Genomic DNA, 26,208 nt, shown 5'->3' with positions numbered 1-26,208 from the left:
GTTTGAATTAAAAAGTGCAGGTAGTCAAAACTACTTGATAATATAAAGCTTAGCAGAGCTTTGAATGAACCCAGAATTTCTAAGTTAAAATGTGTAGGGCCTAAAAAAAAGAATCTTACAGAAAATGTCACATTTAATTTGAACCACTTAAGTTCAGTGCCAAATGCTGCACTTATAACCTTTTAAAAACTCAAATTAAAGGTGAAGTGATTAACAAGTAATGCTTTATCTGTGCTATGATTGGATATGAAACCAGATAGATTTTTAAAATATATACACATTTCTTGTGGTAAGAACAAGTCACTTATTAAAAACAAGTTTCTCTAAAATATTGATTGAAAAACAAATAACAGACTAAAAGTCGGTCTGCAGTTTCCTGAAAACACAGAGGCACTGAGGTTACCTCTCTTAAAAGTGGTGCTAAAGTACACATCTGAAGATAATTACTATCAGTGTTCAGACAGTTTTTCTCCAAAAAGCCCAAGAAGGATAGCGTATGTTTAAGGCAGATGGATGGAGCATCCGGACCGCTGCTGCTTGGGGACCATCTGTTCCACCGAGAGGAGAAAACAGCCTGAAATAACGCAACGTGACTGGCTATCAGGGAAAAGAAACGACCCAACACACCGTCATGGAGGAAAAACTCGGTCTTATTACATATTTATTTATATTCTCAGATACTTTTTACATATTTATTTCTGATCATATGAATATGAAGAAGAGGATGTAGGTAGAGCGTAGTAAAGGAATGTCATTTCTCTCTTTTTTTTAAACCCATTTATTCAGAAGGGTGTCTTCTTTTTAAGTCAATTATATTCACACTCCCAATAAACAAGCTACAACAAAGATTTTTTTTTTCAGCCAACATATAAAACTATCATTTTAAACACCAAAGGTAGATGGATAACTAGGGGTGAAAATGATAAACTGCAACAAACAGCCATGACCCGTAGATAAGAGTGTGTGTGCGCGCGCATAGGGGTGTGTGTAAAGGGTCATTTTTACTGGTAAAGATTTGAGGTGATCTGTACATTATATACGCATACACAACATACACACAACAGTTTCTACACGGCTATCATGCTTCAGCAGGACCACGTCTTAAGTCTGTTTTTTTGTTTTCCCTATTTCTAACTTCCACAAGTGGGGCAAAAACTGCAAAGGGGAAATTCCTCCAGAAATTAACTCAGCTTAATGAGTTTTACACTTTTCCAAATGCAGGGAGGAAAAAGAAACTGCACTAAGGATTAATGAAGAGGAGAGTCTGACACATCCTGAGCCAAACGACGTCTCAGGGAAGCCGGGGCAATGCACTAGCATTTCCATTTCTGAACCACAAAACAAAAACAACAACAAAAAAACAAAAAAAACAAAAAACAAAAGCACGTTTCCTTCTCTCAAGACTACAAGCCCCATTTCGTTCCTCCCCATCTGAAAATGGTGTGAACAGAATTGCTCAGAGTGCACAAAGCACACAATCACACACAAGCTGGAGTTCATCAAGAGAGAGAGGGAGGTGCAGTGGTAGGAAGAAAATCATCAGACTTACAGATGAATCTCAATAAATTACAATATCGTCAACAATTTCATTGATACTCAATACAAAAAGTAAAAGTCGTGTTATAAAGACTCATTACATTTATGTCAAACATCTAGTTCAGTTATTGTGTTGATTACAGCTTAGAGCTTTGCTTCTCAGAAAATCGGAAGAGAAAACACATGTCACGCATTACATAATTACATAATGAGAACATACTGATGGAAAGTTTAGTGGAAGGAAAAGATGAGATGGAAAAATGTTGCTGAGCCACTGTTTTTTTTTTATCAAGTTTTAAGTTAGCTCAGCAGTCTACCAGGATGTTTTATGCACTTCATGCTTCCCTCTGCTGATGAGCTTTGAATACATGATGACCGAAAAAAGTTGCTACTAAAGCATCCTGGGCAGATCGCCTACAAGCCATGCTGCATGGAAAAGAAGAACCAACCAAGTTTTGGTCTCACTAGCATATACTGTACTGAAAACTCTAATCTAAATTGTTGGGTCTCACTTTCATCTAGACATTAGGGAATGAGTTTCAGGTCAGGATAGTTTGGTGGCCCATCAAGCACATTGATATCATGGTCATTAAGCCAGTTATTGGATATGTGAGAAAACAAATTAAATGTTCATCTCCAAATAGCTTTCAACAAAGTATAAAAGTCCTTGCATCCAAATCCTCTGAAGACTGAAGTTACCTTTTTGCTAGGGCACCTGTTTTTTTCAAACCACACTTTTTTGTTCCACTCAACTTTCCATGAATATTTTCAAATTCGGCACTTTGAACAACCAGCTTATTTAGTGATGAGCTTTTGTTGCTTGCCCTCCTTGAGGAGGGCGTCAAATATCTCCATGATTGTGTATGGTACGATATAAAATTTCTTATTTATCTTAAGTAATATCCTAAGTTTAGGTCTTCTTATCAGTCAAATTGAACAAAAAATAAACAATTAAAATGTGGTCTGGGTTCATTGAATACAAAAGTTTCATATTTTAAAATACATGAACTTTAAGATGATATTCTATTTATTGAGATGCACCTGTAACCTTTGCTATTCCAAATAGGTGTGACATGCAAATTCCAGCCCAAACAGGAAAGGTAGGATGCTTGTTATGCCGTGTTATGAACCGTGTATTCAGAGAAATGTACAGAAATCATAAAAAAAAGGTCAAAAAGCAAAGCAAATGAGCAGGTTTGATCCCAGGCCTGAGCTCTTTTGATTGGCTGATTTCAATATAGGCAAAAAAATGTATTTAAAAAAATCATTACAAGTAAAAAGAAAAAGAAAATGTCTTTGGTGCCCTCAATTATATATATAAAAAAAGCAGAAGTTCCTCAAATGCCCAGTCAGTTCTTAACATGTTTGCGTTTCAATGAGTAAACACTTCCTTCCTTAAACAAGAGCTCTAAAAACATTAATGTGCACTACAACCGATCCTACATTTAAAAATAAAAAAATAAAAAAAAACATTTATTTATCCACCGGTTTAAACAAATCCTGCACAGTGCAATTAACATACGTTTCCCCATTATTGATCACAAATAACAAGGGAAGAAATTTCTTCTTTTTGTTTTTGTTGAGTTGTGCAACACCATCATGCATTGAATCAATGAACATGAGACAAGCTAAAGAAGGGTTTGGATTCAAAGTCAGCTGGTAAGTCCAAGAGATTGGTCCTACAATAATGCATATAGTTTAAATTGTTCCTGAAGAAGTCTGGGGTTCATCCACTTAAGAAGCAAAACCAGAACTAACTGGAGGATGGGATTGAGGGTAAACAAAGCAACTAGGTTTCGCCTGCATCGCTGTCTTATGTTGGGATTATAGCACCACTCCAACAGCCAACGCTGCCTACTAAGCAATACAAGGAATCACGCAGGAAAACAACAAAAAGGAGGTGGGTACTAGTGTTGATGGAGAATGCTTCTTCTTACAGAGGATAAACAATAAAGAGCTGATGGGGTTCATTTCCTTGTGAGCACGAATGAAGATGCAGAGTTGGACCACTTTTAAGAGATGTCCTCAGCGAGATGAAACGTTGCCAAGAAAAAAAGGGGGGGGAAGAAGGCATGGTCCATTTTCACTGAGAAGTAGTGTCCTCGTGGACGAACCGCACCTGGTTTATGAGGGCTGGTCCTTCTGCAGAGACGAGATGTCCAGAGGGGGAGGGGCGCGGCCACTCCACTCCTTCAGCTGTCCATCCTTGAAGAGGAGGTTGATGGAAGGCAGAGGGACGCCGGACTCAGCCGGAGGCTGGCTGAGAGGGTTCGACACGCCGCTGTCCGGGTCAGACGGCTGACCGCCGTCCTGTCAATACAGGGCAAAGTTCACAGCTGAGAACACCAGAAGGGATGTGTGCCTCATGGAGACTGGTTCAAGGTTTAATGGATCTTTGTTTAACATGTCACCATGGACACGATTTCAGAGTTTTCTGCAGCAAATCACCTTCATCTAATCTAAAATCTCTAATATGTGCAAGCAACATGGCAAGAATATCTTATTAACAAAAATTAATAACCACAGAAAGCCATAGCACATAAGGAAAAAAGAAAGAATTTCAATCACATAATATTTTTAAACAATTTTCAGCTGCATTTTCACCAACTTGCATCAAGTTCAGCTCTACATTAAACATACAGTTTCAAAATACCTAGCTTTCAACAAAGCCAGAAAATGTACATAAAATCAATTAATTATTCTTTTCTGTTTGCACTATCCTTTACAATGCCATTCATAAGTAAAAAAAAATAAATAAGAGTCTGAATTGGCTGCTACAGCTTCCAGTCAGTGTAATGTGATTAATGGTCACATGAGAGAGCAGCTAAACATTTTTAATTATGCAAAAGCTGAATTACTGCTGAAAATTCAAATTATTTTATCAATCAGCATTTTTCTGTCTGCTTTCTTGTTGGTGGTATTACACAATGTTCTTCGCCACTCTCCATAAACTATAGTATCGCAGTCACTACAAATATACTATAGCATCCAACTGGTCAAATATATTGGTATATTTTGGTATTACAAAGACGACTGTAAGTTAAAGATCTTCTTGTGTCAACAACAGCAACTCTATCATTCAAGTGAACTGAAGTGTTGCTGCGTAAAATCTAGTTTATGAGGCTAAAAAAAAACAGAAGAGCAAAACTGATGCATCTGAACAAGAGCACAGAGCAGAAATGACCAGAATTTACCATATAGATAATATTCATTTCACAATCTGATAGTATCATAATTGTCACTTTTCGCTTCAGATAACTAGGTTGAAAGCTTACAGGGTATGTGCAATCATGCACATGGGTACAATAATTTTTTGTTAAACTTTTGGTTCTACTTAAAATTTTAATCATAAGGTTTCATTCAGTTAAAAAACACAAACTTAAATGCAGCCATTACTTGTCTTTTTTTCATTTTTTATCATGGTCGCCTTATTATTTTGCGATCTTTCAATAGTTGGAAACTTTACATGAAAATTAAAAGGAATTTAAGGGAATAAAAAGGAAGAAATTGTCCTTAAATTCAGGCTCTCTATTTCCTGCTGGACAAAACTTTTCCATTTCAGCTCAAACTAAAGAAACGGCGACTAAGAGCTCTTACCTGGAACGAATGAACAAAGCTCAGCACTTTCAGTGATAGTTTTCGGCTTGAGTGAAGAAGCTCCTGAAGGCTGAAAAAAGCAACAACAAAACTCAAGTCTAGCAGCACAACTCTTTTCAAACGCTTCATCCAAAAGCGACAGAGGCTTTAGGTCTTACCTTTCGTTGCTGCAAAGCTTGTGTGAGGCAATCTTTCGACACACTCTGCGGTTGAGTTCGGAGCTGAAGAGGGGCATGCCAAAGCACAGTTCAAGAGGGACCCACTCATCTTCAGATGAAAGAGCTGAGAAAGAGATTGGCGAGGAAGAAACAACACGAGACGCTCAAAAGAAAGGCCTGGTTTTGAATTCAGACATCACCACTTCTCACACGCCGACCTCTTCCTCATGTCCTCTAACTCCCAAAGAAACTCCGTGAATACTTGCAAATGTTTTTAAGGAAAAATAAAATGCGCCCACTGTCTGTCTTTCCTTTTCCCTCGCTGTTCTCTTCGGTCACAAGCTCAAATGATTCGGTGCTGCCGTTGGTGTCCAGGCCTCCGCCTAGATGCGTTTCTCCTTGAACACGAACAACAAATAAAGATCAATGCCAGGTTTCACAATCATCTACTGTATTTTTGTGAGCCGACACTGGAGAATTATTAAAATTTTGTGAGTTAAAGCAGGACTGAGATTCAATCCCAAAAGGCTAAGAATGTTTCTTTCACTTTCATTAGCAAAAGGCTATCACCATAAAAAGCACGCAATTAAGCAGACAAACAGCGTAATTAAACTGGACTATGAGGAATATTTATCTAATTTGCACCATTAGTGCCATGGGCTGTAATAAGCAAGGACATTGCAGCTAATTTCACAATAACTCTTGTCTGTTAAACAGCCAGAAAGATGCATTTGTTGGGCCGTGTGTATGTGTGCTTGCTCGTCTTACCTCTACACTCTGCGCTGTCGCTGGTCCTGCGACGGTGCCTGTTGTTGGAGTTCAGCATGGTGATGTAGCCACACTGGTGCTCCAGATCCACACGCTCCTTCAGCTTCCGAAGCGCTTTGTGCACACACATGTTGGAGTAGGAGAACTCTGCATGGCAAGCAGACGTCAAGTATGAATAATGAGTTCTGCTGGACTCCAGAGAGGTCAAGGCATCAGGTGGCAAAAACTCCAAGTCTTAAGTACTTCACACACACTGTACTTTCTCTTTTGATATTAAACAGCATCAAATTGTCGCAGCAAAAAAAAAAAAAAGAGGTTGCAGCATAGATATATAATAAGAATGTGTGGACATCCTGACAGTGAAACTAGACGCATGTTAATCCTCTTGTTAGAAAAGTAATCAATCCATTTAAGTCATCTTCATGCAGGGTTAGAATCTTGGGAGGTTTCTGTACCTCCTACATCAATTTCTCGTTTCTAGTGGATGGCGTAACACGAATTCTAGACAAATTTGAAGAACGATTTAACCAACACATTTATGAGTTAGTTGGTTATTGCACTGGAGCAAAGTGTTTAAGCTGCAGCTGCAACAAACCAAACCCAGACGTCATTCAGAAAAACGAACAGAGTAGTAAAAAATAAATCAATAAACTGTTTGAAAATGTATGGTTCAGGGGCGTGTTGTGGTGGCGCAGGGGGGTTAGCACGCCCCACGTTTGGAGGCATCAGTCCTCGACACGGACGTCGCGGGTTCGACTCCCGGTCCCGGCGACCTTTGCCGCATGTCTTCCCCCCTCTCCTCACCCTCTTTCCTGTCTGCCTACTGTCACAAAAATACGAGCCACTGTATGTTTAGAAAAAAATGTGGGGGGAAAAAAAAAAGGAAAAAAAAAAAGGAGAAAATGTTCATTGCCTTCTTTGTACAGAACCCTAAAAGTGTGATGCTTTCTGATCTCAGAGGCTATTTTCAAGGTATTCTAACCTCATAGTAACACTAAGAACTATTTTCATATAGTATTAATGCCAGGTTTTACAATCATTTACTGTATTTTTGTGAGCCAACACTGGAGAATTATTACTTTAATAATTCTCCAGTGAAAGAAATGACACCTTTTTTTAAAATGGTGTCATTTCTTCAACCAAAATTAAGCCATGTGTTTAAAATATTTCATAACCTCACGCAGAAACTCTCTCACCTCCCTTCAGATCCTCCTCATCAAAAGGAAATGGGATATGAACGGTTTCTCCATGGCCATGCATACCGTGACCCTGAAGAATACACACACACACACACACACACACACACACACACACACAGAGAGAGCCTTGTTTTAAACTCACAGTGACTTGGTTAGAAAATCTCTTCAAATTGGGACTTAAACAATTAGGACTTTTTACAAGACAGGAAAAAGTTAATAATTGGGTTGTCAAATTCATAAAATATATGTCCTTGTCCAATCACGGCTTTTGAAAATACAGTAAAACTGAACCGAATTTACCTGGATTAGGACAGCAGAGTGCGTGAGAGCGTCATTCAGCATCGTCAAAACATTGGATGTAGGGACGACACCAGGGTCATGACCCCAAGAGGTGATCAGCAACCTGTCGTAGGCCTAAAGAGAGAAAATTTAATAAACAAAAGATTCTTCTACAACTGTCAATGACTATTTAGAGTATCTATACGAAATAATACTAAATTCAATTATATGAACTCATGGTAAAACAAAAGTAACCCTCTCTCCATTCAAGGGTTTAATAAATAAATAACCTAAACATTAGTAAATGGTAATGCTTATCTAATTTATCTAAATATAAAGTGCATTCAACCTCCAAAGCTAAATATTTTACATAAAATCAATGTTTTCCATCCTTTACAATGCCATTTCTAATTAAAAATAGAGACTGAATTGGTTGCTAAAGCTTCCAGTCTGTGTGATGCGACTTATGGTCACAACAGAGAGCAGCTGAAAGCCAAATTTTACGACATTAAAAACTAAACTGGGAGTTTATGGCAGCACATTTTTCTATAGATTTTCTCTGAATACACTCAAATGGAGCCCCAGTAAAATATGTTTAACAATGAAATACAAATAAGCATTGTGTCATATCAAGACAGGGAACAGATGCCAGCATTAGCAGTTTGGGTAGCTACTCTGCACAAAAACAATTGTCAGAAGACGTAATGTGACAAGTCAGATGTCTCTTTAGTATCACATTGATACCAAAACAAGTAGCTCAGAGCTGGAGCAAAATATTAAAGGAGTCTTGCAGAAACTCCAGGCATGAGTGGAGTAGAGACTGGGTTATCTGGAACGTCACTGCCGAGTTATGAAGGACAAATTCACAATACTAGTGTAGACTATGTAATACTTATGAAACGTAGGGATTTTTCCAGCACAGATTGTACTAACTTTAATGAAATATCACACAGTGACTGTATCATCAATAGCCTTAAGTGTATTTCTTGAATGGCTAAAGTCAAGGAACAAACAAATGTTCTGATGTTAACTCCTGTAGTAAATAGTCCAGGTGTTTTTCACAAAGCAGGTTGGCATTGCGTTCCTTTCGAGGACTTCATTTGCATATCGCAGGTTTTCTGCAGAGGATTTATGGTACTATTTTGTCTCTTGCTCTCTTCTCACACATTCCCAAGATCAAATTTCCAGCGTAACTGGAGAACATCTATTAGTTCACCGTGACGCATTATCAAAAAGGACTTGCTGCTTTATTAAGAAATGAAGGTTGGCGAGGACATAGGAGGCAGCGAATGATCCAATTACCTGCCGGTGATTGAAAGCAAGGTCAAAACTTTAAACGTACACCTGCCTGCAGCTCCTGAGAGCAGCTATTGTTTTCCTTAATGTGAGACTTTTACTATCTGTCCCTTTTACCTTCTTGCTACCATTTTAACTCCCGTTATGTGAACAACCATTAACCTGGGCTCACCTGGATAATGTCTGGCAGTTTTCTGAGCCTGGAGCCCTTGGAGAGCAGCAGCGACGGCGGGCCTTGGCCCGTCACGTGGTACAGATACAGCTTGAACCAGATGGAGCTCACCTCAGGGATGGCTGGGCCAATGTGCTGCAGGAAGAAACAAATACACATGTAAATAATCAGATGAGGAGGAGGGGGGGGGGAGCCAAAGCATACAAAAAACAAACAGACTGTTCGGTCATTATTAGTGGCATAAATTCATGCATTGAAATAACAAAAAGATTTGAGTGGAAACAAGGAGGATTCTTCATATTTCACTTGAGCGAGTCGCAGCGGTGTGAGAATAAGCAACAGCATGAATGGCACAACAAGATTTTAACTTGTGTTCCTCTGTCTCGCTGGGCTCAGCTAGAAAGCTGGAGGAGAGCCAGGCAGAGGAATTACTCATGAGCCTCGCCTCCCGCCTTCCTCTTCTCGTTGTGCAGCCTTGTTGTTGGGGCAACTGCAGGCTGAGAATTCGCCAAGTGTACACACACACACATTTATAGATAACTCTGGAAACTCAAATGTGTACACCAGGCAAGATGGCAAACAAAACAAAAGGCCCCCCCAACCCCCTGTTTCACCTCCAACACATTATCTGTCACATAACATGCAAACAAAAACAGCTCCTTCATGTCTTTATGCACGCAGAAAAAACACAATGTCCCTTCTGTTCCTTCTTCCTCCAGGCTTCATACCTGAGGTGTGCAGCTGCTGATGGGTCTGATCTCGTTGCTGAGCGGCGCCATTGAGACCAGCAGCTTGTAGTTTTTGTTGAGGACGCGGCTGCAGGTGGCCTGGTCCAGACCCAGCAGGCTCTCACAACGCAGCATGTCCAAAGGAAAACCTGGAAACATTGTGTGTGTGGGGGGGGGAGTCAGCACTTCTTTAGAAAATGGGACTAGAATCAAAAACAAGTGGTAAGTGTGGATGGATTCATATAAATGTAACAGTTTACTGCAACTCCTAGAAGCAACTGCTTAAATTTTTTCCCTCCATCTTTGCTAAATCCTACAAAAGGGCTTCTCTTTGAAAGCATGAGAAATACATTTAGCACTTAAACTATAGCACTGAAAACTCAATGTCTTCCTTTGGTCTGCCAGTTGCCATCCTATAGGTGCATTATAGAGCTAACCACCCTTCTGTCCAACTGGAACCTGCATATCACGGAAAAACAATCCCCCAATGTTCTAACCGATGAATACCGTAATCAGACCCAAAGCAAACAGGGATTAATAAGTGCGCCCAGTTGGTGAGCCGCCACAGGAAGGAGACACGTACCAGTCGACAAGAACTTTACGTTAAATAATTTAAACCACCACACCAAAACACTAAGCTGACGGCATTATTAGAAATGTCATTGTTACTATTTTCTCTAATGTTCATTCCATGAGAGCATCAATAAATATCCGGAAATTATAAAATCTGATTAAATGCTGTTACTCTGTGCAGCATCGTGATGCAATCACATTTCTGGGATGTTGGAGATGCTTATTTTATGTAGGAATGTTTTTCAAGAGAAGTATGATCATATTAATCTTTATTGTTGTGACAACATTTTAAGTCCATACTGCCCACCCCAACACGTAATAATAGTAAATAAAAAGATTAAAAGTTCCCATATCGATTATATGGCTACTAAGTATTTTTAATCAAATAAGGTCTTACTACATAAAAACATGCTGTCCTGAAATAGCAACAAGAAGGTGGTACTGACACTGTTCTCTTAAATCTCATCTTAAGTGGTTGAAGAAAGCATCTTCTCCAAGTTAACACATCTTAATTACTTAGACTAATTTGTTCCCTAAATGAATAGTTAACATAAAACACTTGTAACAACATTTTGGCTTCCCTCAGCAAGTCCACCTGCTAAAGGACGACAACGCGGTAAGACAATCAGAAGCGAGGCATGAAGCCAAATCAAACAAAACGCATCTGGTGTCACAATGGTTGCTACGCAGGACCCAGAGGTTTAGTTTGCTGAGACAGAAGGACAAACTCTGCGCTGCTCCACCTTGAGACGGCAGACAAACAACGCGACTCTAAATTCAGTCGTTTACATGGGAACATTTAACTCCGAAGAGACAATCGTTAAAGGCAGCCTTGGGTGGATCGGAGATGTGGTCTGCCAATATATGGAGAGAAACAGGATCCACTTCTTCTTGGAAGCTACTAGATGAGGTTTTAATTACTTATTGATTTTAAGACTATAGGACATTAGTGGACAAAATACTCATTTACCAACAGCTGCTCAAAACAAGTGTTGTAAAGACAGCTAAACGTAAATTAGTAGCAGCTGAGACAATAAGAACAATTGATTTAAATCTTAAAATCCCTACTGGTTGAGGTTTGTACTCTTTTTGTAAACACTACGTTGTTTGTTTGTTGTTTTTTTTGTAAATTTAACTTGGAAAATTAATTGAAATTACAGCAAAAATAAGGAAATTATTCTCTAAATGTAGCATCAGGTATTTCAAAAACAATCATTAAATTATTAAAAACAAAAATAAATTAAGATCAACAAGTAAGCAGAAAAAACAAAAAACATCTACAAAACTTCACTCAAAAGGCGACTAGATTTGTTTTAAAGGCAACAAACTGTAAAAACTCCTATTTCAATTAGCTGTTCATTTTAGCTAATTACATTCAAATCCCTGAGAAAGAAGGTTAAACACATCAAAAAAGTAAAACTCCTTAATCATTTTAACACATTTCTATTTAAAGAATAAACAGATATATGTGTAGTAAGATAAAGATTCGACTTATAAAAATTCTGCAACATTCACAACGTTTTAACTTTGCATCAGAGGTCTTTGATAAGCATATGTTCCCTCTGGGTTTACAACCCTCAGCGGTTGAATATTTCTGCTTCTGCTCCACTGTTCCCAAGTGCAAGTTTGAACGTTTCCTTTTTTAATAATCGTTGCAAAACGTTGCCAGGACTCGATAATGAATGATGTCACTGGCAGAAAATTATCTACAGCATGACCGTAAAAACAGAAAACTAGGAGAAAATGTTCCCTTGTATTTGCTTCGCTGCTCAGATAAAGATGACAGTCATGATTGGTAATCCAGAGTAGAACTGCAGCAGCAAATTAGAAAAGACCATCCACAATAATGACTTTGTATGTTAAATGTTTGCTAAATAATATTCAAATATTCAATACATTAATAAAATTCTGTATGGTACCTGCTCATATCGATGACTTTTGTCATAGATATTTAGTAAATAATGACACTTATAATGCAAAGTTGCTTTAAAGGTTGCCTTGAAAGTCCGTTAAAAGTGTAAACTCTGCATTGTTTTGTAAATGCAGAGTTTACTGCTTTACAACTTTAATGCAAAGTTGGCACTTTAATGGACTTTCAATGCAGCTTTTAGAGAAACTTTGCATTAAAAGTGTCATTATTTTTCAAATGACACTTCATGGCAACAGTCATAAACATTCATAAGGACTTCTTCATGTTAGGACAATGTCCTGTCAGTCTTTCACATTTCAGACGTCTCTGATTGTAAGACGGGTAAGAATACTTTTGCAAGCTATTGATCTTTAAGATACAAGAGATGAGATCAATAAAAACATACGACGGAATAAATACCTATATTTGGAATATCAGGTCCTTGATCCTGAGTGAGTTCTTTGTTGTAGCGCAGAAAGAGAATGGTGTTTTTTAGGGTGAGAGCGTGGTCAAAGTAACGCTGAGCCTCACCCTCTGCTGTACTCTCCACCTGAGTAAAACAAAAAAACGACCATTTAAAAAAAGATTCCTATTTGGCTTCTACAGGGAAATGACAAGATTTGAAAAACTTTTAATGTAAATTTACATCTAATGTAATCTAAAAAAATAATACATATTTGAACTCGCCTTCTCCAACTCAGCCAGGAAGCTATCAAGAGTCTCATCGGACAGCTTCCCCACCTCAAACATGGTCACAGCGTGGCTCTTCAGGTTCTGATAGGACAACAGCACAAATACGCAGATCTATGTTCAAACATATTTCTGGTAATTTTCTGGTAAAACATAAAGTTGTGTGTTTCATGTCTGCACAGACCGGAGACAGGTTGCCCATCATGAGGAATGCGGTAAGCGTGGAGTCAAAGAGGAAGGCGATCCTCTTAGTGGGAGCTGCCGGGATGCTGAGGCTGCTAACGCTGCCCGTGTCTCCTGCTGAGAGAGGAAAATAATTAATAAGGCAGGAGAAATTGTAATACTGCTGAGCAATACTACTAACACATGTTACAACAAGCCAATTAGCTGTCAATAACTCTTCCTAATTGTAGAAATTAGCATCTGATTTGGTAAAAATAATGTATTTAGAGCATTCCTCCCTCTCAGAAAGATTAATTTAAACTTATTAGCATGTTAAATGTTGTTGCGCAACAGCTCCTTTGATAATATCCAATTCGCAAGAAGCTCTGCCAGCTTAATGTGCACAACATTAAAATTAGGCCAAAATGAGACCAATTTAGACAAACACCTATTAGTGTGAAAATTACTTTTAGCAGCACTGCTGAACTTTCTTGGGGATTAATTAGTGGTGCAGCTTGGAAGACCAGAAGTAGCAATCATAAAATGTCCCATGTGCACATGTCAGCAGGTGTAATTATTTGCATACGATGCAGAATATGCCCGGGTGTGTGCGTGGTGCGAGACCTTGGTCTTCCAGGCTTGTGGTGTCTGTGTCTGTGGCCGAGGAGCCGCCCTCCATGACGGGACTGCCCTGTTCCCAGGACAGCAGCATCTTCTGGGGGTCCATGGTGCTCCTACAGCACAACAGCATGACACTTTGACAGCGCATTGCTGGGATTTTCTTAAACCATAATCAGCGATTCAGATCAGATTTTTACATTTGTAAAACTGTGTGGTGCTCAGAAAGTATAGAAAGCGCTTACTTGAGCCTGTTAACGGACGGAGCGTTCTTCCAGCTGGGGTGAAGCTGCTCAGAGCTGAACACCTGACCTTTCTTCACTGCGAAGCCGAGGCGACAATACATGGAAACCGCGTTCTGATGGAACCAAAGAGGAAAACACTGTTACGGTCACTGGCCTCTAGGGGCTCTCTTCATGAGAGCTCTCTCTTTGTGTTTCAGTGCTACCCTGCTGCCACAGGTGCAATGTGTTGGAGCTTGTCAGCCATAAAGAGCTTCATAACAGAGATTTCAGAACCCTTTTTCCCCAGGCCTTGATCTGAAGTGATCTTGTCTGTGAGCTGACTGTTTGTGGGGACTTAAATGATTTTGCTGTGAGCATATTGTGAAGAATCAAGTGTCTAACTAAAGTAGTGTTTCTATTCACAGTGGAAGCTGGTAGGGGTTCTCTGCCATTTTGTTCAACTGTTTTCTCCTGTTTTGTGGTTAGCCAGGCAGCTCAGGTTTTGTACTTTTTTTTCAGTTCTTCTCTAGAAAGTGTTTATTTAATAATTAAAAGGGGTGGGGGGTCGTCTGTTGTTTTGGCCTTAGAGACCCTGAAGCTTAAAGCATTTTGGAGATACAAACACTTTACCACGTCCCGTTTTCATCCATATTTTTATATTATGTTGGAATCTTCTTTTTTTTAAATGACAAGTTACTTAATCACATTCACAGGTAGGGTACTTTACCATTTACAAGACCATTTCAAACCTCACAGACCAATAACCCACCGCTACATGAGCAGTCCCTTCTTCAATGGGAAAAACTGCAACTCCACAAATAACCTTAGTTATTTATTTGGCCTTCAAACTGTATAGACACCAGTCTGATAGGCTCTGATACTGGACTGCACATCTGTGGGAAGCAATCCCAGTTTACAGAAATTAAATCTTATAATCCTCAGGCATCAAAGAGATTTATTTTCAACATCTCATCTCACACACCTTATGACATCCCTTGATGTTCTTGGCGTACCGTGAAGAAAGACTTATATCAGCAAAGTTGTTGTGTTATTTCACACTGCAATTTAAAACTTAAATTAATTTCGTGAGGACATAATATCACTAAAGTTATTTTCAAAAATAAGAAAATGGATGAATGCCAATTGCTTGCTAATTTCTTAAATTAATCTGATCTGAATAAAATCACTTCAAACCCAACACAAGTCCATGTATATTTTTTCTATTTAAGTAATTTATCGATATCTCGTAAATGCTTTGCAGGGTAAAGGAACGCTATCAGAACACCATACAAACACTAACTCCAAAGCATGACAGACTATTAATCAGTAAATACAAGTTTCTTAACCTTAAACACTTGTCATCTAAGGTCAACATAGCAGTTGTGACCTAGAAACCTTCCTGGGATGCAGACTGTATGAACTGCCCCTAAGCTAAAGATAGTGTGACTTTTATAACATCTTCATCTCTCAGAGCTCTGCGTGGAGAAACTAGAGCAGCATGACCACCATGACATTGCAGGGTGAGTGGGATTCATAATCTGTAAGGTTAGAAAAATAAAACTCTCTGGACAATGTTTAACTAAACTAAAGTTAATTACGACCACAGCTCTGTTTATTACACAAACCTGGACTTAATGACCTCTTTAAGCTGATCTTTTGTTTTTACATTGGAAGTTAACTGAACTCATTAGCAAAAGGAAAACTTTCAGAAACTGCTACTGCATCTAAACACTGGGATTTTGTGTGTTATGAGCCCCTGAATGAGTTTATAGCATAGTTTGAAGTTCAGACCCAAGTTTGGTTGACTTAATCTGTATGTTAAACATGCAGACATGCACATTTAGCAGTGTAGATGCTGTTACATTTTGAATGAATCAGATCAAAATCAGATAACATCATTAACAATGCATGCAGGTGGAAAACTAAAATCATTAAACAATTACAGGTGTGTTAGAAATGTGCAATTATGTCTTAATTTAGGCCTTTGATTAGTCAGTTCAGATCTCAACCTCTATGACGTTCTGTCAACTCACTTTTTTGTAAGTAAATATTTAAGTGCTTTATATATTTTCTTCATTCTAAAAATTAGCTGAGATATAAAGTGTAAAACAAGAAATCATGAGTTGCAGCCCAGTAAAAAGTTAAGTCTAAGTTTCTTTTTACTTAAAAAAAATATATTTTTTATGCGTAAATGGAAAATTCCTAAAGAAATATATGGGAAATATAAACAGCTTTCAACCAGCAAACTGTGAAGAAAGCAAGAAAATGTTGAGATCCTGCAGGAGACAAACTTTCCTTAAGGCAGAATATCCATCCTTCAAGAATACAAAAGCAAGCCAGACATATCTGTACAACATTACCCTGAAACCCTGAGAAATAAACCCACCTTCACTAAATCCAGGTCGATCTCCAGCACATTGGCAAGCTGAGAGCCAGACAGGGAGAAGAAAAAGAAAAAGATCAGTTATCAGACAAACAGTCATCAGAGAGTAATAAAGGACACGTCCAAGGCCTACCTCGGCCACGTTGGTCTGCTCGTCAATAGACACAAAGATTTTGTAGAGAAGTGTTTCAAAATAATCACCCTGCACTCGGTTCATGACGAAGCCTTCAAGAGGGGGCACTGAAAGAGAAAGTACCAAAAAAGAAAACTGTTTTCACACTAAGGGGACTCAACAGCTTTTTTCTTTTCTTACTAATGTATCTACACACACAGAGACAAATACATCTTTTCAATTCAGTTCATCAAGTACACACCAGGGTGAACTGCTCAAAGGTGCATTAAAGCAGCAATAATTAAAACACACAGAGTGGTGTACCTGAGATGCAGCTGTCATCCGATATGGGAACGTCCAGGTAAATAAAGCCCCGGTTATACAAACCTGAGAGAACAAATAATGACACAAATGAGACCACAAGTAAGATACTTGAAACTTTTATTCCAGCCATGCCGCTAAGAACAAACCTTAGAGCATAAATGAGTTATTCACCTCATCTGAGAACTGAGTTGGAGAAATCTAAGCTACGTTGACGATGACTGACTATATTGGTGATGCTTGATATAAGCCTGTTATTTCTTTTAAAGCCGGAGATTAGAAAAATAACCCTAAAAAATATTACACAGAAGAGGAAAGGCAAACTCAAAGTAATTCCATAGGAACCGTCATGTTATTAATCTTGTTTTAAATGTGGCTGTCCTTTTAATTTATTCTGCTACATAAAATCTAAAAGAATTTAACCTTTTCCTGTGTCCTAAAAACTTAACAACTACCATTATTATTATTAATATTATTACCGTACATAGTCAGAGAATATTTATCAGCTCAGAGGCATGGTCATGTAATATCTCTCAGAGCCACAAGGGGGAGACTGCAGCTCCTCACGGCAACTTCCAGAGTACACAGACAGGACATTATCAAATACTCACTAAGGACCACATTGTACTCTATTGTTCCCGCCAGCTGAGGACCAGAATCTATCATCTTGTCGATGGCTTTCTTCTCCGCAGTAGAACAGATCTGCATTCAACCAAAAGGAAAACAATAAATGTCAGCGTTAGTGCAAACTATATGAAAGGACGCTTGAAATAAAAATGCGCTGGAGCGATCAAGTCTTCTGATATTTCTCTTGGAGTAAATATGCATCTGCAGATAAGAACTCTGAAGCTTTCAGAAGTTATTAAAGGTTGTTTTTTTTTTTATTTCCTTTTCTGGGCAAAAAATATTAGAATGTTTGAAGGAGACTCATCTGTAAAATAACCTGACAAATAAGAAATTTTTACATGATTAAGTGTGTATGAAATCCATCAAAAGCTTCAAAAACTCCCCATCCAGACGGTGAGAAAAATAACCAGACATCACCAAAGAAAGCATCCATTCAATTACACGCAGAATTAAAGAAAAAACTTTGAGTCTCTTTCCTGTCCTTTTAAATGTCTATTTGTGGTTCCTCGTGCACATTCAGCTAAGTTACACATAAACAATGACATTCAACAGAATCCTAATCCATCTTAAACAATCCTTGTGCCACACCCTTATGTCGTCCTCGGTGATGAAGCCCGTCTGAGCGACCCACCACGGCTCCACGGAAATCTCCACCGGCTTGGATGGCAGCAGGTCCCGCGCCGATTTTCGACGAAAGAATTTCTGAGGACAGAAGTGAATGAAAATGTAGTGTGTTAAATATTTGGTAAATGCTGCAGGACTGCGGTATTTTCAAATCAACATCATAATAGTGCGACGTCTAAATCGCCGAAGCAGTATTGTTTACCGTTTACATCACATTCAGCATGGCTTAAGTACAATTTGTAGACATTACCTAAAATCTCTTTTTATTGTTATTAGATTTTTCTGCTTTTCCAGGCAAAACTTGATTGTTTTTTATTCATGTCTATCATATGATTTACTTTACAGGTGAGATACTTCACCTGAGCCTTATTGGTTATATTTTCGGAAGAGACAAAGATTTCCCTGCAGGAAGTCTTCATTTTTAATGTAGATGTTATTACAGATACATTTTTGTTTGTATATACTACATGCTTGCAGACTGATCAGTAAAACATAATTAAACTTTCTTTGTGTAACATTAAACTGGAACAATTATATGTTTTATTAAATTGTAATCAATAACAATTTGTTTTGCGAAGAACTTTGACATTTGTTTTTAGATTAGAATAGCCACTAATCTGCACCCACACATTCTTTTTGACACCTTTCTCTACATAACAAGCCGATGCTAAAAATATTCAGCAAGGAAAACACTTCATCAGTTTAGCTACAAAGAGAAAAGCCTTTAGCTGAACAGCCAAATAATTAAAATTAATGGAAAACAATACTGTGTACAAAACATCTCATCGCGTCACAGTAAATTAAGAAAGTCATCAAGTTGTCGGATCACTACCCAAACACAGGCACTGGGTGTTTACTTTAAAACTTATTAGTTTAATAAAGCTTGAAATTAGACTTGGTTCTCAAGTCACTAAACTAGATGGGTTTATTTCTTTAGCAATTTGCAATGATTTTATCCATTACATCTTACCTGTTTCACAATAAAATGCTTTTAGAATAAATTCTTGCTCCCATCAGATGACCTGCGTAATTTCTTAAATCATGTCACTACAAAACAAGATCAGTGGTTTCTCATTTTGGATAAGCAGCCAGTAAAACTGAACCTTACCATTTTTTTGATGTGTACTTCTGTTAATTTTGTGAGGTAATATGACCTTGAATAACCCTAAAAAAATAAATGTATCTTACTTTGGAGGACCTGCACTGGTTCATCAGGTCAATATACTGGTTTCGCCCAATGCCAAGCAGCCTCAGACCTGGGTAATGACAGGAACATAAAATTAAAAGTTAGCTCATTTAACTCTCACAATCTGGTCCTGGACATGAATTTGGATATTTTTGGATTGGTAAAAGTTGAGAAGGAATAACACAAAGATGTGAATGTAAAAAAAAAAAAAAAAAAATGAAGAAAATCCTAGAAACATGTTTGTACTTTTACAAACATAAACTTTTTGCAACCAAACTAAAATAGCATTTATAGACAACATGCTCTTCACTTATAAATACTTATTTCTCTCTGCAGCTGTAAAGTGAGGAAGCAACTATTTATGGAGGTGCAAAGCTTGACAAGTAGTTTCCTCATCTGGATAGTTTACCACTTTTCGTGTCTAATTCAGTAAGTGTCAACAGCTCTAATTTCCCACAAGTCAGAACGTCTTTATTTTACTACTTTGTTTGCGATCAGTGTGTTCCAATTATACAGACACAAGATGGAGTTTCATTATTAATACATAAACGCCTCCTGTCACATCCAAGGGGCTTTGAAGCCATTTGATTCTAAGTGTATAGACGCCAACTGGTGTTTTCTACATAGAGTTTCACAGAAATTCCCTCTTTCTTTGACTATTCACTGCACAGTACAAGAAGAAACTCTCAGAAGATATTTTACCATAAAATGTTCATTTTTCTGAAGTGTTTGTGTTTTCATTCACATTATGTACAGCTTATTAACAATACAAATCAAATATCATTGCTTTATTTGGTTGTAAAATACTGAACCATAATAAATATTGTTGATAGCCAAAAATGTTGACAATGAAAAGCAAAGCTGATCTGCTGACCACTAAGTCAACATTAGCTCTGTGTTTTTGTTTTACTTCTCATGAGGAGTTAAGCTCTTTCTAAATCTGCCAAGATGGATTTAACTGGGTTGTTACCATGATAATGACACACAAAGAGCAGTAATAATCATTTTCACATTATATGGAGCAGAGTAACTAAAAGGTGAAGGTGTGGATCTTCTAAACAACAGTGCTTGTGAGAATTTTACACATATTAAGAAATTAACAGCATAAATGTAACAGTAAAAAGTTCAAGAAAGGGGAAAAAAACATAGAAGTTGAATCTTGTTTCACCATTAAACACTAGAAAAATCATGGTATGATTAATTGAAAGGTCCAAAATATTCTTTTACATTAATCTGGTGAAATTGATTAAATTCTGGCACAGTTAGCAAAAGCTGAATATTTTTCTCAGAGGATTCAAATCCACCAGTTATTCTACGTGCTGCAAAAAATCTGGTGCAAATGAGCCCAATGCACAAATGGAACATGTAATTATGTTCTCCAATTCAGACTCTGAACACAGCACACGCAGACACACACCCTGCTGTTTCACCAGGACACAAACATCCACCCACGTCTAACTCTTTCAGGCACACTCGATCTGCATCTCCATCCGCCCACTTCTGAGCGACGCAGTCCAAATTTCCTCCTGAGGGGATTATTGGAGAGAGGTAGCCTCTGAACGCAGCCTTCTGTCTCCACAGCATGAAGGTTCTGCACTGAAAAGACTCAGCCATTCACCAGACCGTGCCAAAGCCCGGTTCGCTTGGCAACGGAGAGCACTACAACTGCACGTGAACTACGAAATGAAAGCGACTGCAAAATCGGATTTCAAGCGAGAGGCTTAAAGAAGTATTAGAGCCGACATCATGTGATGCAGATTTTCAAGCATTTATTTTTGTTACAGCAACATCAAAGCTGGGATCGTGCATGTGTCATAGTGTGAACTTACCAGTTTCATATTTTATTTTACTAAACAATCAGCATGAAAAAAATCAGAGTTTATTTTATTGGTTTTCTGTTTTATCGTTTATCAACCTTAAAAATATATTTTAATACAAGTAAGCATGACGCAAGTTGACAAAACTACTTGTACGATCTTTGCATCTACTCCCCTTCAAATATTCTTGTTTCATAAATTTGCTTCATGTAAAGTTTCATCAGCAAATCCTGAGGAAATTACACAACATGAGTAAGAAGTTATTTTATTTCAGTAATTAAATTAAAGTGTTTCAGTTAATTTTATGATAATGGCTTACAGTTAATGACAACTCATTATAAATTATATATTATATATATATATATATATATATATTTATATATATCATTAGGGCTCACACAATCAAGGAAAACACATGATTTGACAGAGATACAGTAGATGGTTATAGAAAACCACAATACAAAGAATACACAACAAAATGTCACAGACAGAAAATATAGTGGAATGAAAAAGTAAGGTTGAAAAAAGGATCATGTCGCATCGATACAGTAACTTATGCAAAAAGAGTCCCTAATGCATACTGGGTGCATATATTGCACAGTGCATAGACAAAACAGGATGACACTTCAGCCTAAATACAAAAAAATATTTATATCAGTCTTATGTAATATTTGGAGAAAATTAATTTTGACTTTTATTGGCTAGAAGGTATAATCATCAAAATCAACAGAACCAAAACACCTAAAACACATCACTAAATTTGTATAACTTTATATAAGTTACACTTTTCCTATTCAATTATTGAAATAACATGTTTAATGTTTATCTACTTTAAGTAAGATGCAGCCAATGGCAACACTGCTGAACACAACAAAACTTCTAAGATAACTTTCCAATAATCTTCTGACCAATAACAAGAGTGAGAGGAAGAGAGAGGCAAAAGAGATCAAGAAAAAACAACAAGTAGATATCGGAGGTAAACAGAAACTTAAAAATGATTTCAATTGTAGGCAGAAAGAGAGGAAACAGTTTAAAAAAGATAAAAATAAAAAAAAACAACTCACAGTCAGCAGCAGTGAAGTTGGGCAAGGAGTCGTAACTCTTCTCACTGTTCATAATATCCTGGAGGAGGAAAAAAAACAAGAAGAGAGGGGATTAAAGTGTGTCACTGTCTGCTGATTAATAAAAGGATTATCTGATTTTGCCAACCAAGCTAATTTCTGCTCCCGGTTTTCATTAAGTTCTGGAGATGGATTAGCACTGTGACACAGCTTTCGGCAATTGAGTAGTCTCAGCTAAAGCTCCATGGAGTTTAGCTAAGCAGGCAAGGAAAAGGTGGTGACACCTTGGTAAACGAGCTGAGAGATATAATTGCTGGTCTTTTCTCCAGTTTATAAAGTAGCAAAAATAATAGTCTGTTTCTCATACCGCTCCAAGTAAAACAGGATCTGTGCCAAATGTGGTGAAATCTAATGCTGCAGCTGACATCTGCATACACATATGTAAACAAAGAGTTTGTGGTAATGCAAAAGATTTGGTATACGAGTGAGAAAGGCATCTACTAATCTTTAATGTACATCAACATTCTGCATTTTAGCACCTATGCTCAGCAGACAAAGGCTAAACTGAATGCAAAGATAGTATGGTTGATTTTCTTCCTGAGTGTTTTTATCCTGGGATCTGGTATCCGTTTATCCCTGAACTGCCACAGTGCCTGGTAAAAGTATTTGCAGCAATTAAACTTTTTGATCTGAGGTAGAACCATGTGGAAAGGAGCTCAAATCAGATGAGACCAAAACGTTGGCCTACATGGATGTGACGGCCTGAAAATGAGAAGTCCACTGAGAAACTTGATGGGGGAAACCTTTTACTGTGGGAATGCTCTTTATTAGCAAGCATTGACAAGATAATCTGAGATGATGGGAAGACAGACGGTGATAATGGTGCCATACTGAAAACCGATCAACATCTAGTCCCTGACTGATGCAAAAAAAAAAATCTAAATTTTCCTGCAAACTAGGTATAGTTTTTGCTCTTCGGTTTTGCTGGCTGCCAAATAAACTAGACCTGCTGCCAGATATTACATTGTCTAGCTAGTTACCAGATGCTAGACATTAAAACATTTAAATCAACACCGCAAATCTGCTTAGGTGTTTGCAATAAACTAATTAAACAAGAACAGTTGTTTAAACAAGTGATTAATTATGCACTTCCGTTAGACTGTATTACAAATAGAACTCTTTACTAAGATAACAAATTGCAGTACAAATCCAAAGTGCAAACCAACCATAGTTCACAAGTTTAAAGTTAAAGAAACAGCAGCTAAGAAACAGCACCTGGTGGCAGAAGTGCTTAGGAGGAAGGTCCAAAATGTAGAATGATCCAAAGTCCACTGGAGGACTTAGTCCTTGAGGATTAGGCGTAGATTTCACAAGAACCTTTATTTTAACTGTAAAGTTAATTATATTGTGGGGGTTTGAATGACAATTAAGTTCAACTATAAATTACAGACATATGAATTGTTAATATATAAAATGTTATTCTCACTGTATGCAGACTTTAATGATTTAACATCCATTTAGGTTTGCCAAATAATACCGTCACACTTGTGTTTTCTGTAATTAAAATGGAAACTGACGCAGAGCTGGTGACAGCTCACATCCTTGTCAATGTCCGTTTTTCCAGGCGAGACACACAATCCTGCTGTGCTGCCAAAATTAAAGTCATCGTTCACTTCAAATGAACAGAGACTGGCTGTTTCAAAACCAACTAGAAAATCTGTAGCTGTAACAAGAGTTTCCGCTCTGAGTGAATCCACCCCGTCAGTCAGAAAGCTGGGCTGAACAAGAGATGTTCTGCTGATGTAGAAGAGACTGATCTTCCAGAAAAAGTGTCCACTGCAGTCAGAGACTTCTTACCTCCATGATTCCGATGTAGTACGAGAACGGAGTGACTCGCAGCCCTTTGACCATGATGTCAGACAGGTGGTAGGGATACAGGATCAGGTGGTCCCGGCTGTACTTCAGCAGCTCCTCGTAGTACCTGCGCTCGTCCTTCCTGACGTGGCGGACTGCTCGATAAAAAACACACCCCCACAGATAGTGGTCATGTCAAAGCCAGGTGCAAAAACGTTTACAGTCGATTAACAGCTGATCAATTTGGAGCTCGATGAGACTAACTTATCCAAGAACACCAGGAGATCCCAAGGGCAGAAACTCTGTTTTCACTTTGATTGCATGCAGAGTCATGTACTGTAACTATTTTCTAAACTCAAATAGATGAAATAATATATGATCTATTGCAGCCCTGCTTTCGTTAATCTCTCCATCATGACCTGTTGCGATTTGTTTATGTTCTGCTACAGTGTGGCAGACGGACGTGCTCACCTAGGTTATTGCGGAATCGCAGCTGGTTGCGGATGCTGTACAGCAGCACATGCTTCTCATACTCGCGCTGTGAGTTCCCCAAACTCTGCAAAAGAGAACAAAGGCACACCTATAAGGATCGAGGCAGGATTACCCTCACCATGTAGGCAGCAGAGACGAACAGGGACTCTCTTTCAGAACTGCTCTCCTCCTGCTGCTTGTGCAATGTGAACAGTTTTCCTGTTGTGCTGACTTATTTCCTGGACTAGGACTCACTATGATGTCATTTTTATCCCACGACATTAAGACATATCCTTCAAGGGTATTGCTTTGTGTTTTTAGAAATGTCATTTTTGAATATCTTTGGCATCATTTCCTTAGACATAAACTCAACAGGATGTTAACTTGGATTACGCTAGAAACACATGCAGGTCCTACTTTTGGCTTGCTGGTGAAAGAAATACTTTGTGTGTTGGAAAGCTAATGCTACTGCTACACATCATCCTAATTATTGCACACTATGGCCAAACACACTATGGCCAAACATGGTGTCAGCCTACTATGTGTGCTTCCCTCCTGCCAGTTTTCCTGTTGTGCTGACTGGATGCTTTTCTGGGTGAGTTGGGACTAAACATGAGGCAAAAATGGAAGAAAACCTGTAAGACCATGCAAAAAATTTGAGGTGGGGGTAGAGCAGCAAAACCTAAACAATGTCCAATGCCTCTCTGACAGAGCTTGAGTTCTTTTGCATAAAGAAACAGGCTGAATGTCCCACCTTAAAATGTGCAAAGCTGGTAGAAACATACTCCATTTGGTATGCATCAATTGAATATCAATGCATGCAACACTTTTTAGGTTATTCCTGGAATTATTTTTTGAACTAGTTCTTCTTTCCCCTTTCCTTTCATAAGCACACAGTATCAACCAAACAAGATCCTCATAAAATGCATTAAAGCTTGCAGAAGCTTCAGTCCTGCAGAAGGCCTGTGACTGGATGGAAAGTTTTAAGAGAATAAAACTAGAATGCACTAGCTTTTGAATGCAACCCCCCTCCACTTCCTTCCGAGGTACTGCTTAAAATCAAGACATGCAGTAGGACGGATTCATTTGGACCGGGTGTGAAATACTCGATGCACAGATAAAACCGATTATGCATGAATGTGTGCGTGCAGAATTTAGAGGTGGGCCCCCCACGCGCTAAGATCATGTGGCGCCTCGTATCAGCCCGTCTGTCATGTGATGTCAGAGCAGCAGAGAAGAGGCAGGCTGAATGGCTTCAGTAGATGGATGGTGGTCGGCTATGGCTCCGTAGCAGAGGAGGAGACTCTGACAGCTGGCTGAATGACACACGGAGATCCGCCATGACATTGCCAGCCCCCTGCTCCGTGGCCCCGCTCCGCCGCCCATAAAGAAAACATTTAAAAGCACGGTACCTGCTTGACATTCGCTGGCAGCTTGTTCCACGGATAATTCTGCCTGATGTGAAATTCCACGTCCGTGTTCATTGCTAGCTACCGAGCTGGCTAAGAGCAGAATCCTTCGAGGCGACGTGAAGCGGGCTCCCGGGCGAGTCCACGGTGACTTCAGCCCTCCTGGCTCCGAGCATGCAGCAAACACACCCCAGATGTGAAGAGACGTTTAATCTGGTGGTTATTTTCCTTCACAATAAACGGCAACTTCCTTGTTGTATTTTTCAGCGTCACTTCCGGTTGAGGCGTGACGCTAGAGCTGAATGGACTTTAGGAGGGGGGATAAAACTTTGCTCGCTATGCCTTTAATCTAAGGCTCTAATGGAAATACTTTCATTTTGACAAAATTGTTATGGATTCAAGTAAGGAGGATGCCGGATGAGCTGTCTAAATAT

The 26,208-nt window shown here is 38.5% G+C and overlaps 1 protein-coding gene across 2 annotated transcripts; it reads right to left on the bottom strand.

Moving 5' to 3' along the window:
* Nucleotides 1–808: 808 nt before the first annotated feature.
* fam91a1 (family with sequence similarity 91 member A1) lies at nucleotides 809–26,208 on the bottom strand. Of its 2 annotated transcripts, none has more exons than XM_044138038.1 (24): nucleotides 25,778–26,208; nucleotides 24,366–24,450; nucleotides 23,898–24,049; nucleotides 22,044–22,101; nucleotides 19,165–19,232; nucleotides 17,941–18,054; nucleotides 17,337–17,427; nucleotides 16,729–16,791; nucleotides 16,426–16,532; nucleotides 16,296–16,334; nucleotides 13,931–14,043; nucleotides 13,692–13,801; nucleotides 13,090–13,205; nucleotides 12,903–12,989; nucleotides 12,636–12,765; nucleotides 9,734–9,882; nucleotides 9,006–9,140; nucleotides 7,559–7,672; nucleotides 7,256–7,328; nucleotides 6,060–6,206; nucleotides 5,591–5,689; nucleotides 5,292–5,415; nucleotides 5,134–5,203; nucleotides 809–3,846 (listed from the first exon to the last, which is right to left on the bottom strand). In XM_044138038.1, the coding sequence occupies exons 1-24, from the start codon at nucleotides 25,847–25,849 to the stop codon at nucleotides 3,661–3,663; spliced, it is 2,502 nt and encodes an 833-aa protein (XP_043993973.1). In that variant the 5' UTR covers nucleotides 25,850–26,208; the 3' UTR covers nucleotides 809–3,660. The 2 variants fall into 2 exon arrangements, with proteins under 2 accessions (XP_043993973.1, XP_043993974.1); XM_044138039.1 differs by having other exon boundaries at nucleotides 13,090–13,202; nucleotides 25,778–26,205.

This window comes from Gambusia affinis, linkage group LG14 (genome assembly GCF_019740435.1).
Source record: "Gambusia affinis linkage group LG14, SWU_Gaff_1.0, whole genome shotgun sequence".
NCBI lineage: Eukaryota > Metazoa > Chordata > Actinopteri > Cyprinodontiformes > Poeciliidae > Gambusia > Gambusia affinis.
The sequence above is the reverse complement of the archived record's forward strand: the minus strand, read 5'-3'. Positions and strand labels throughout refer to the sequence as shown.

Bases quoted from the DNA above. Each gene is read 5' to 3' on its own strand.
- fam91a1 (XM_044138038.1), bottom strand. From the start codon at position 25,849: ATGAACACGGACGTGGAATTTCACATCAGGCAGAATTATCCGTGGAAC. The intron at 19,233-22,043 runs GTGAGTTGTTTT...GTCATTACCCAG, and splicing joins CAACTTCACTGCTGCTGACT to GTCTGAGGCTGCTTGGCATT. The intron at 13,206-13,691 runs GTCTCGCACCAC...TTCCTCTCTCAG, and splicing joins CACAAGCCTGGAAGACCAAG to CAGGAGACACGGGCAGCGTT.